The following is a 12,696-nucleotide window of genomic DNA, read 5'->3' as shown; positions in this document are numbered from 1 at the left end:
TTTTGAACAAAATTTTTCATCCAGTCCTAATATAATGCTACTTATATGAGAGAAAAAAATAAAGATCAGATCTCTGTGACTAAGACCTGGCCTTGGAACTGTTTCCTAGGACAAAATCACTGGAGCTCTAGAAGTTAAGTGTATCTTACTAACCACCTCCTTACCACAGAGCTCAGGGTTAGCAATAATCCTTTGGGACAAACCTGATTTTCAAGGAAGATTTTCAGTTTTACCTCAGAAAGCTGTAGTGGTAAAATACAGTTATGTATGCTTAGAATAATAAAAGTTTCTCGTGAGGATTAAAGTGCTCAGAGAGACAGTTTTTTAAACTATTGCCAGTGATATTAAGAGCTGTTAAGGCTCAAAAACACTCTTTATCTTGCAATTAAGTTGATTCATAGAATCATAGATCTATTTGAATAGATAGCTATAAGAATTATATTGTGTAAAGCCCGTTTTCTCAACATAAAATGAGTAGGCTCAGTACAACCTAGGGTGTGTGAATCTCAATATATGCTAGGAATAGGAAAGGAGGGAAAAATAAATGACAGCTTGTATTGTAAGACATTTTAACACCTACTTCATAAAATCTATGCGTTGCTTCACAAAACCTATGTTTGATGACCATATGTCAGTGAAAATGCTCACCAGCATAAAACTTTTAAAGGCTGCATGATGGTGGGATATTCCTGTTTTGTATGTTATCTGAGAAATTAATGTGAGCAATATAAGCTATTAAGTGTCACAGAAGGGCCATGCAATACCTTCTCTCAGAATCACAGAATTGTTAAATTGGAAAAGATATCCAAGATGATCAAGTCCAATTGTCAACCATGTTCACCACAAACCATGTCCTCAAGTGCCATATCCACAGGTTTCTTGACAATTCCAGGGAGGATGACTCTACCATTTCCCTGGGCAGCCTGCTCCAATGACCACCCTTTCCACAAAGACATTTTTCCTAATATCCAATCTAAACCTCCCCTGGCACAATTTGAGGTTATTTCCTCTTGCCTAGAGGATATGAACTCATTGCATTAATTGGATTTCATGTAAAAATGTAATCTAAATCAAAACATAAGAATATATCAGGATATAACCTAAATCAATCAGTATGAAACAAGCATCTGAAGACCTTAAAGATCTGAAATACATAAACTTTGTTAATAAAAAAATGGAAATTGGAGGGTACACTAAAGTAAACTAGATGTCAAAGTTGGCAAGCTTGAAAAGTAGACCATGATATTTTTCTTTCTCTCTCTAATAAATGAAACATTCTAAGTATTCAATTGATAAAGTCTAGCTGATTTATTCAATAATTTACCACAGACTGTTGGGATTATACTGAAAAAATGTCAACAGGATAATGGAATTATTTTCTTCAACTTTCCTTCTGCTACTAAAAGAAGGGACTTTAATTTGGGTGAGTTAGAGCTGGTAAGGGAAAATTAAACTAATCGTTTTCTTTTTACCTTTTTTTTTTTCCCACCGACAGGAATACTTAAGGTATAGATAATTTCAATTATATTTCAAATGTCAAAACACAACCTGCAAAATTAATACTGAATTTTAGAGGAATTTCATCATCAAATGTTGATGATGAACACAGGTTCAACAGCACTTCAGCTGAATGTAGCTGGATTTGGAGTAATCCTGTAGTTGCTATGGGAACCATTGGACAGTATGATTAAATTATCAATCATTTATAAAACTAGAGGCACATCTAATTTGAAGCTTACTTGATCTTGGTGTTGACTTAGTGGTCGAGAGTGTGACAACTTCTCTGGCAGCCTTCTGTCAAGGATGTGTCCATTCTCCAAACGAGGCTCTCTGGGCTTGTCAAACCAATCTGTTTCTTCCCGACGGAGATGATAGGCTTTGAAAACCAAGGACAGGTCAAATGCTCTGGTCCAGTGCTGGGCACAGGGCAAGAATGTGCATTGTGCATAGCAAACATGCAGAGTGGTTACTAACTGGCCATGCAGCTAAAGCAAAGTTAGGTGAGACTTGAGACATTGAACTTGAGCATTATTTAGCTGTGAGACAGCAAAGGGAGAAGATTCTCTTTATGTCAGAACCATGGATAATAAATACAGAAGAAGTCTACCAAGTGCTATAGCCACATCCTCCTTCTGGCAGCTGGGAAATACACTGCAGATTTCACATATCTTTAAAATGTTTGCTGAGAAAAACTTAGTCATATTATTTATTTTGCAGCAGACTAAGAAAAAAAACCCCCCAAACTCAGAAAATCCAAATTAAAACCCAAAATAACCAGCCCTCAAAATGCAAACTCCACTAATTCCCAAATTTCTGAACTGAATATTGTTCCAAATATTTTGAAATAATCTAGAACTACATATAAGAAAATTATTTCTTTATGAAATTGATACCAAACCAAATCAAAAAAGATAGGAAACCAACCTAGTTACTGAAATTCTAAGCAGCAATATTACAGGTGTTCTCATTTTTAATTCCATCCCCCGATTTTGCAGTATGAACCTTTGTGTATGGATTTTTAATGTTCTGTCTGCAAAAAATTCTATGAGACTAATATTCTGTTTGCAACAGTAAGTGTTGTACTACGCATGTTTTGGGGATCAAGTAATGTCATTTCACTGGAATCAGTTTGCAAATGCATTTATTTATCCTTACTGACTATTGGGTCAACTGACATTGGTGTCACTCCATTGGGATGAGAATCATCTCCTGTTTTCATCTATGTTGCCAATCAGTGTAAACCAATGCATTGCTCAGATAATGCAATGCAGAATGTAAGGCAAGCTTGAATTGTATGCTTTATTAAGCAAGATAAATTTGGAAATCAAAGGAAGACAATATTTGTTTCAGCAAAACCACAAGGAATTGCAAACCTTAAATAAGATCAGTTTTTGCTGTAGTAGCAAGAGTGAATGCACATGACACAGAAAAGAATTTAAAAAGAAAAATGGTAGTGGTAGCAATCTTTCCTATTTAATTGTGAAAGTAAACATTATCTATTTGATTTAAGAAATAATTTTTAAAAAATGGGTTTGGGAAAAAAGGAAATTGTGCTTTTTCATTACTATTTTCTTAAAATTTTCCAAAAAGAGAATAAATATATATGCATGACCTTTTTGAAAAGAATATGTTGCATGTGGTAAAACCAACACTCTATATTATATTAAGCCTTCAGAAAATTTTTAATCTTGACTTCAGACATTACACAATCTCTTCCTTGACTGTGCATAAACTTAATCTAACACGAAAAGGTTTATTTAATATTATTTATATAAGCATATATGAAACATTATTAGAGGTTGATGCTTATTTTGCTACTGATCAGTTATTGATTAACTCCTATCAATAAATCATTATGATCTAACATGCAAATATTTCACACTTTACACATTTACGCCAGGTGACCAGTACCTGCACAAAGCAGGCTCATTCATAACTCATCCTGATAGAACTTCTTTCTGAAGCTTGCATGAAGAACCTAACACATAATCCTGACCCCAGATGCTAATGTTGGCTATCACAATCTGTGTCATCATCTTAGCAGATGAAAGAATGATTTCTTTTTTCCTCCTGCCTCATTTGAAATAACTTTTCCTGGATTACTTCTCTTCAAAGTGTAGAATTCCATACTGCAATTCAGACCAGCCTATTTTTTTTTTTTTCTTTCTTTCTTTCTTTTAATCAAACTGTGATGAATGTGTATATTTTATTGAAATTTAAGAAGTTAAATGTATGTGTATACAGACACACACACACACCCCACACTCACATGTACATACACACTCCATTGGCTTTGGCTTGCACAGCTGGGATTTGTTACAGCTGGAAAGCTCACAACAGCCAAGATGAACCACTGACAGTCTTAGAGAAGTCATCCTTTTATTCTAAGGCTAACAGAATGCAGCCAGATGGTTCCACCCAAACAGATAAACCAGCTGTGATCGAACTCCAGGCTGTGGGATCCAAGAAAATCTGAGAAGTAACAGCAAGCACTCTAAATCACACAGATGAAAAATTACAAGGAATTGGCTGTGTTGATATCTTGATGACTTGATATCTCAATTTAAAATTTCTAAACTCTGTCGAAGAATTGCCAAATTAGCATATAAAAGAAAAAAATACTTGAGGTGAGAAACGGTACATTTTATATCTTCTGAACAGCAAGGGCTATTTATCTTTATAAAATTGAGTACTAGCTTCAGTGTTCTTGAAATTTAGTATCTTCAGCATACTTAATAATGTGTGGAAAGTGGCAGCTGTGGGATTGACAGAGATCTATTTTCTGGATCAGTTTTCACAGTACTGGGAACCCTGAAAAAATTCCAGGTGTTTCAAGATCCCATAATGCTGTTTATTTTCAAAGGGCAGCTCTGGATGTTGTGCTCTTTTGACACTAAGGCTACTTTTTTAACCAGTTTGAAGTTTGAATTCCCAGTGTAAGCACTACTTATGTCTTGAAGCACAGTTTTAAGATTTGTTACAGTATGTACTTAGTCAAAGACAGGTTTGGACTCAAAGTCCTATTTGCATTCTCTTCTAGTATTTGTTATGGGTGTCACTTATAAAAAATGAAAAGAAAGTCAAGCATGTCTCTGAGTTAGAACCAAAGAAAAGAAATTTAAATTTGACATTTAAACTTAAATTAATTTTTAAAAGTCTCATAAGATGATAAATCAAGCTGTATCACAAGAAGAGTTTTCCTAAGACAGTACTTAAGATTGATTTCTTTTAATGAAATCTCATCAAGACCATGCAGCAGTTGCTTAAAATAAAGAGAAGCTGCAAAGCAAATTGTGCTAAAAGGTCAGATGAAACATGTCAGAATAGCTGTGCACTGTCAGAGCATCAGATCACTACAGAGAAGATTGCAGTCCCTAAAAAAAAAGGCCATTACTTTCTGTAGAAATGCAATTGCTTCTTTTGAACACTTTTTATCTTACACCAAAATTATTAATTACTTTCAATACAGGTTACTTGCTATTAGACTGCATCTTTGAAAGTAATGTCATGAAGTGTTTTGGTTTCCCAAGAAGTAGGCTACTTGTGAAGACAAAATTTGATAGGAATTAGAAAAAGATGGCTGAAAGGGGAAGCCCTGAGTGACATATCAATCTAATACAGAATATGTGAATTGAATTAGAATACTACTGAAAGGGTCAAACTAACTTAAAAACAGAGACTGATTTAAAACTGAAATGTGTTCAACTTGAGGTGTTACATGTATGTCTTGTACAAATATATATGAGAAATATAATGCACTGTATGGCAGGTATATAATTCCCTATTCATATTCCCAGTTCATATGAGGTAGAAAAGAATCAGATTGGATTTTTTTCGGTCCAGATTGGTTCTCCTCAGTTTTCAGGAGAAAAAGTCCTACATCTTTCACAATGTGACTCTGGAATGACCCATGAAAGTCACAAGCTGAGAGGAGACAAGACAGCATCTGCTTATTTAGGAAGAATGATATGATTTGCAACTCCAGGAGTTCCTCTCAACTGCTTTCAGATTTAATTATAGGACTCTGTGTAATAAGGATTGAAGAACAATAAAAACAGTTAAGCTTCTGATAAGTATCAAAAAAGCTGATGACCATGAGTCTCTCCAGAAACACAGAGTTCATCAGGGGGTTATAAATATCTAAGGAATATGAAGAGAAACTTAGAGAGCAAAGCCCTTAGTATGAAGTATGAGAAAGGCAAATAGATCATTTTTTCTAATGCTTATGAAAGATTCAGCATGTGTAAAAAACCAATAATGCAATAATGAACGGAGGTTAGTAGAAATGTGAAAAATAAACCATACTACTTCATAATCATGCAAATGTGTCTTTTGAGACAATCATTGCCATTTACAGACAATAGAGCGCATGCAAAGTCTCTTTTATTGTGCAGTAAATACACATAAGAAAAAGTTAAGGGAGCGCATACAATTTTGAACATATTCATTTCATTTGCCTTAAACTGTCTTTCTGATTTTTAAACAATTTAGAATAAATTAAGTCTGAACTGACTCAAACAAAACTGATACATAATTTGCAATTATTAAGTACTCAACATCAGTTTAACATTCTGCTGTACTTATTCAGAAGCAGCATTTTTAATTGCACTATTTATAATACATCAGAAAGGTTCCTTTCATGAACTTAAGTGAGATGAACTCTTGTGCTTATTTGGCAGACGTGTATGGGGTGCATATAAAACCAGCTAAACTGCATAATCCATCAACAGAAGTAAAATACTTTATGTAAGTTTATTGAAGGATGAGATTGTCTTGCACCATTCAAATGACAAATTATCTTACATAATCACAATTCTGATTGCACAGAAGTCCACATGACAGGATGCTTTCAACAAACTATATGTAGAACGTTATTTTGCTATCATGTTAAGCTCTATATGGTTCTAACATATAATATGTACTTAATGAACAGACTATTTCTATATAAACACAGATCTAAATTGGTGCATCGGGAGATGGAATTATAATTTTTTTCAGTTCTATCATGAAATTTCATGCACATAAAGTTACTGGAGTTTTTTAGAGATTTGGGAGATTATTTCCAAATCCCAACAAAAACTATTGCAAATAAGTTCAATGATTCACAGTCACTGGAGAGAACTGCACATAAAGACTGATGGCAGAGTCTGTACTGTACATGGAATGTTCTACACAGTATCATTGAAAAGTAGACATAAACAAGTGAAAAGGAAAATGCACAAGCAAACCAAAAGGAAAGCAAATCAACAACAATATAGTAGCATGCTATAGTAGCTTAACACCATCCAGAAACTGTTAGGGTAAAATAAAAAATATCAAAAAAGACAAAACAAATCAACCCCCAAAAATGTAGATACACAGAAGATGCACCAAGGAACAGAAAAAGAACAAGTCTTTGAAGTGTAACAAAAATCAGACACATGCATAGAAATGAGGATTTGTGTTGTGATAGTAAGATACCAGTCTGAGGCCTAATTTACCTTCACTGTCTGACATGGCATGCTGGAAGTCATCCATGATGAAGGCTATATCTCGATCATAGCCTCGAGTCCGTGACTCCTCCCTCATATGCTGCTGGACCTCAGGTAATGAATGGCTCGATCCAAACTGGTCCCTGGTATCTGCAGATATTGGTGGCAAGGGTCCAGCTGCCGCTCTTGCCATTCCCATTGGCTGTCCAACAGGACTTAGTGGGCTCTCCTCCTCTGAGTTCTGCGCTACTATTGGGATCCTTCCCCTGCTTTGGCTAATAGGTAGACTGGTGGGTTTAGTTCTTCCAGAAGGTGCTGCATGGCTAAAGGAAACATCTAAAGGTTCAGCTTCTTGGGCTTTCAGTCTTAAAGAAGAACTGGAAGAATCCCTTTTCAGTGACAAATCGAGCCCATACACTGAGGAGGGCCTAGATGAGGGCCTAGATCTACTACCACTGCTATAAGACTTGTCTGCTTCGTCTTGTAGTGTGGCTCTCATTGTTGGACCTAGTGCAGTCCCAAGGCCTGCTCCAATGGATGACGTCAGTGGTGGCCCCATGTACTTCTGTTGGTCACTGATGTTTTTTCTAAGGCCATAAGTGATATCATCCTGAAGAAGCCTTGCCCTAGTAGTAATTCCCCCAAGTGTTGAAGTGCTAGAAGTCATATAGCTTGAATAGTCAGGCTCAAGGTCTCTGCTTTCTTGGATAGGTGAAAACTTTGTTAGTTTGGGGTCTATCAAGGCTTTCTTGTGTTTTGACTGCTTCTGGTAAAGGAGGGCTGCTGGGAGCTGCTTAGCAGCCTGTTTCTCAAGAGTAAGCCTACCTATGCTATATTTCTCAGATTTTGGAAAATGCCTGTAGCTGCCCTCTCCGTGGTAATATTGTGACAGGCCAGCCAGATGATCGAGACTTTCTGCACCTCTACGGAACTCTTGCTTTATCTGGTGTTTCAGAAGTTTGAGCTCATAAGGGTCCTCCATTGGGTCTTCATCAGCTTTAACATAGGAATGTAACCTAGAGGAAGTCTGTAGTGGTGCTAGGAAGTCTGACACTTCTTGTGCTCTCCTGGCCTCAGTTGTGCGAAGAAGTCGATCTGTTTTGGTCAGATCTTTCTCATGGAGGCTAAAACTGGAACCAAGAGTTCCTGTTCCTTTAGTAAGTTCTCCTATATCATCAATCAGCACATAATTTCGGGGTGTATGGTGGTGGTCTATATCTGCATAGAATGAATCAGCAGATATGCTTGATATAGGGCTGCTGGCTATGCTGTTTCTCTCGTCTAGTCCTATCCTTAAGTCCAAGGTGGAGTATTTACTGCCCAGCTGGGAAACTGCATAAGTATTGTCAGTTGAAACTGGTGCTATCATGAGAGGCTGATTGCGAATTACATCATAGTTTGTTGTTATCTTAGGCTCCAAATATAATGTGGTCTGTCTTGGCTTTGGCTGTATCACCATCATCTGTGATGGGAGCTGATATGATGGCTGTTGAGATGGTGGAGGTTGAGCCTGTGGGGTAAAGGACATGGTAGCTCCTGTCTGGAATGCTGTCTGGGTCTGATAGGGTGAAACCTGCTGGTGATACAAAGGCTGTTGTTGTTGGTAATGTGACTGCTGTGTGAATTGAGTTGGTGCTTGAGTTGGAAGGGCAGGAGATGAATACTGATATTGAGCATATGGGCTTGTAGCAGGGGCAAACTGTGTTTCTGGCTGGGTTTGTGGTGGTATAAATTGGTTAAATTCTGTCTGGGGTGCAGTACGTGGTCTTTCCAAGCCATGTTGAGTTTCTATTCTGGTTGATCTGGTATTATTAACTTCACTGTCTGACATATAATCACGTTCTTCTGCTACTCCTTGGAGATAGGCACGCTCTCTCTTTTCTCTTTCTTTTAGTAGGGCTTCTTTCCTCCTATTAATGCCCATTTCCAAGTATCTCAACTTGGCATCTATTTCTTTTTCCTCCTCATCTAGCTCTGCTTGCTTCTTCCTAAGCTTGGCTGATTCACGTTCGACCAGATCCAATTCCCTGTCTATATCCTGAAGAATTTTGGCTCTGGCCATAGTGGTGGTCCTACAAATCCTTCTCCGTGAAACTGATCCCACAGAAGTGTATGGGGACTGAGTTCCTGCTGTTGCTTCCTCTGGAGGTGGATTGGGAAGAGTCCTCTTCACCTTCTTTTGAGTGCTGGATGGAGTCATGCTTGAAGAACCTTTTGACTGCAACAGAAGAAACAAGATTGAATCACTATTCTGGAGGGAAATTTGTCATAAATTATTTATATTTTTTTTCAGGGCATCTTTTTAACTTAGCCACATACTTTCCTTAAGACAGAGAAAATTTTGTATCTGTGATTAAGCAGCAAAAAATAGAAAGAAAAATGGCTATCAGTCTGCTAAAGATGAGCAATCTAATACAAAAATAAGGGTGATGCTCACTAGGACTTTGTTTAGCCTAAGATTAAAAAACATATGTTATATTCTTAAAATTGAATCAATGGTAATTTAAAAGTTTTTTCTTTTTTTTGTTTTTTAATTTCTGAATACTTATACATAAACATATTCAATGCATATGTGTGTGGGAGGGGAATATATACACATATATACCTCCCTTTTATATAACATTTAATTTAATAAAAAAATCGGTATAATTATAAATGTACTTACATAAACATTCATATTTAAATTAACATATAATCTCTATGGTCGAATAGATGACTCTGAGCCAGACACTGAATGCATACCCATAAGCTATAACTTGTACTGAAATCCAGACAACAAAGCAGAATATCCTAGTGACAAGACAAGTAGTTCTTACGTGATCATTTTTGCCTTATATCTGATGCTATATATATATATATATGTATTTTCAGGGGATTTTCTTGCCTCTTACAAAATTGGTATAAGCTTTCTTCAGTTCACTGAAGACTTTCATAAATGAAATTTGTTCTGTTTAGAAAGCTACAGTTTAAAACTTAGAAAAAATTAAGCAGTGTAAAATTATAGGGATTTAATTCTGTCTAGATGTCCAGACTTCCCCACAGTTAATGGTAGAAGAGTGATTCATCCTGATATAGAACTATCTACCTTAGGCTGATAATTAACTTTTTTGAGGTGCTAATCTCTCTGCATCAGCTAGGAAAGTAGGCAATGCAACTGGTTAGATGCAATTCAGTTTGCATCCCAAAATACTAATGTTTTTGATATATATATTTTTTTTTTTAATTTTGAAGTTTAGACTCCCATGCAATGTATAGAGATTAAGAGGTGGGACCTGAATGATTTTGAAATTGTATCCTATCTCCCCAATAGCTTCTTACAAACTTTGCCTTAGCAAAGGAAAAGAGATTGATCTACACACATACACTGAAACAAAAGAAAAATCAGCTCAGCCATTACAGAATGCAGGTGACATGTTAATACCAACATATGGAAACATTTTAGCCCAATTTATTAAGACCAGAATAAAAACAATACTGATTAAATTGACTCTCCTGCCTCTGCAGACAAGGACAGCATTTCTGCAAGGATTAACTGCTTTTAGTTAAACATGGTATTTCTTTAGAAATAAATTCTACTTCACTCAGATAAGATACAAATAATATTAATTTTAAGTAGGAGTTCATACATCAGTATTATCTCAGTTTATTTCAACATAGCATCAACAAATACAAGTTTTTAAGAAGTATTAAGAATTCCCTTTTGCTGCTCCTCTATTACCTAGCTTTAAAGAATTATAATAATCACATTGTTTGCCATGGATTTTTAAGGAAATGTTCACTACCTTTTAAAGCACCATTTAAGCTCTTTCATTCTCTTTATCTAAATTCCATCAACTTTTGCATGTTTCAGATTTCAATAAAAGCAATTTAATCTTCTCAGTTTCCCATGGCCATGTCTCAAACCCATGTTGTGCCAACAAATCAAAGGAGCTAATTTTATCTTGCTCAGCATGCACTTATAAGCAAAGACAAATTAATCATCTACAGTAGGTCTAGTTGGCTGATGTTTTATATTGTAAAATCAGTGTAATACCACTGTTATTTCCCCTGCCTGAACTGAAATAGGAATCACAGATGGTGAAGAACTCACAGATGGTCATTGGTATTGGGAAGCACTATTAATAAAACAGTCATTAGAAGGTCTACAATACTTTATGGAATTAATATTTTTCAGATAATAGTTAAGTTGCTGATGCATAAATCTCAGTGCCAGATTACTGTGCATTTTAACAAAAAAAAATTGTTTTTAAATCTCCTTGCATATGAAGAAATATAAACTAATAGATATTATAGGAAAATGTACCATTTGTTTTTTAAAAAGATATTGATAATCTCTCATTTTTAGCTACTATTCTCACAAAAGGAAGACTTAATTCCTTTTACTTGAGATTTATACTGACACAAGAACAAGAAAATTAATACTGTAATACAATGTGTGCCTGTTTCTTGTTCCTGGATATTTCCATCATCACTTATGTTAGCATGCTACCTGTGAGCTGTCTTAGTAGGTTGAAGGGAAATTCAACTGCAGTATTCTGACAGACAACTTTAAAGTGGCTGTTAGTAGTATTTGCATTTCCTTTGAATTTGTTAAATAGCATGGAAAAAAAAAAAAAAAGTCAAGCTATGGCTGATCTTTGCCAAATTCTAATCTCTTTATCAAAAAGAATTGGGAGTGGAAAGGAGAAATTGTGCTGTTTAGTCCTCTCTCTATAGTTTTGGTCATTGTCTCACATTTATAGTCGTATGCTCATTTCATACTTCAAGTAACCAAAGGAAAGATGGGGCAGAAACCTTCATGAGACCACTCTGGAGCCACATAAATCTATCAAATACAAGCAGGCATTCTTAGACCTTATAAGCACTGGCTAAAGGTTAATTTAGATGTCAGACAGGCGACCTTAGCAAATTCTCTGACTGAATAAACAATGAATTTTTCTACTATATTTTACCATGTTTTCCATCTTATTTCTAGTCAGTTTACTTCTAGATAACTATTAGCATCCTCATTAATTTATAAGAAAAATTTTTTGTTTAGCAAATGATCATTCTAAATGTTGAGTGTAATTACCAAGAACTAGAAGTAAATTATACTGTTTTTTTCTTTTACCATGATGCTCATATAAATGTTATTACTTTATGGCTGACCATTGTATGATTTTATACTAGTCTGGGATATCCCTTCAGGGTGGATTTAATGGTAATCAGATCTGCTGCTGAGGCAAAGCTGACCTTGTTAAAATAGAGCCAAAGCTCAAGCTTGAAATAAAGCTACAGAGATGTTCTCCCCAGTGCTACAAACTAAAGAACTGGGGTACAAATATCTTCCCCTTCCACCACAACTCCTTAAGTCTAACAAAATTTCAAAATAAACATAGGAGGAAGTCTCCTCAGTCTTGCAGTTCAGTGGCAAGATAACATCACAGTAAGGAAGTCAAAAGACTGAGCTGAAGGTTGCACGCAAACAGACTTAGCAAAATCTTGCTTTTCTGCCTTGCCAATATGCATTAGTCTTGATGTGAGTTATAGTCTGAGCTTGAATTTATAGAGGTCATCTGGACAAAGACTTGTGAGCACTGTTAAATTGTGTAGTGACTTTGGAATAACTCCTTTGCAATGACCATTCTGTTTCTTGCGAATCTTTCTAAAAATACCTTTTTCTACCTATTTTTGTCTCTTTTAATTTGAAGTCATTGTTGACAAAGCCAGCAAGACTCTGACCCAC

The 12,696-nt window shown here is 35.7% G+C and overlaps 1 protein-coding gene across 7 annotated transcripts in view; it reads right to left on the bottom strand.

The window, feature by feature from the left end:
- The window catches only part of PCLO (piccolo presynaptic cytomatrix protein), a 314,143-nt gene that overhangs the window by 129,220 nt on the left and 172,227 nt on the right, over positions 1 to 12,696 (bottom strand). For all 7 annotated transcript variants that reach the window (XM_015627659.2, XM_015627658.2, XM_015627653.3 and 4 more), the window contains exons 7-8: positions 6,981 to 9,189; positions 1,740 to 1,876 (exon numbers count right to left, since the gene is read on the bottom strand). In XM_015627659.2, the coding sequence (XP_015483145.1) occupies positions 1,740 to 1,876; positions 6,981 to 9,189 (2,346 nt within the window). The remainder of the gene's footprint in view (positions 1 to 1,739; positions 1,877 to 6,980; positions 9,190 to 12,696) is intronic.

This window comes from Parus major, chromosome 1A, assembly GCF_001522545.3.
Source record: "Parus major isolate Abel chromosome 1A, Parus_major1.1, whole genome shotgun sequence".
Taxonomy (NCBI): Eukaryota; Metazoa; Chordata; class Aves; order Passeriformes; family Paridae; genus Parus; species Parus major.
The sequence above is the reverse complement of the archived record's forward strand: the minus strand, read 5'-3'. Positions and strand labels throughout refer to the sequence as shown.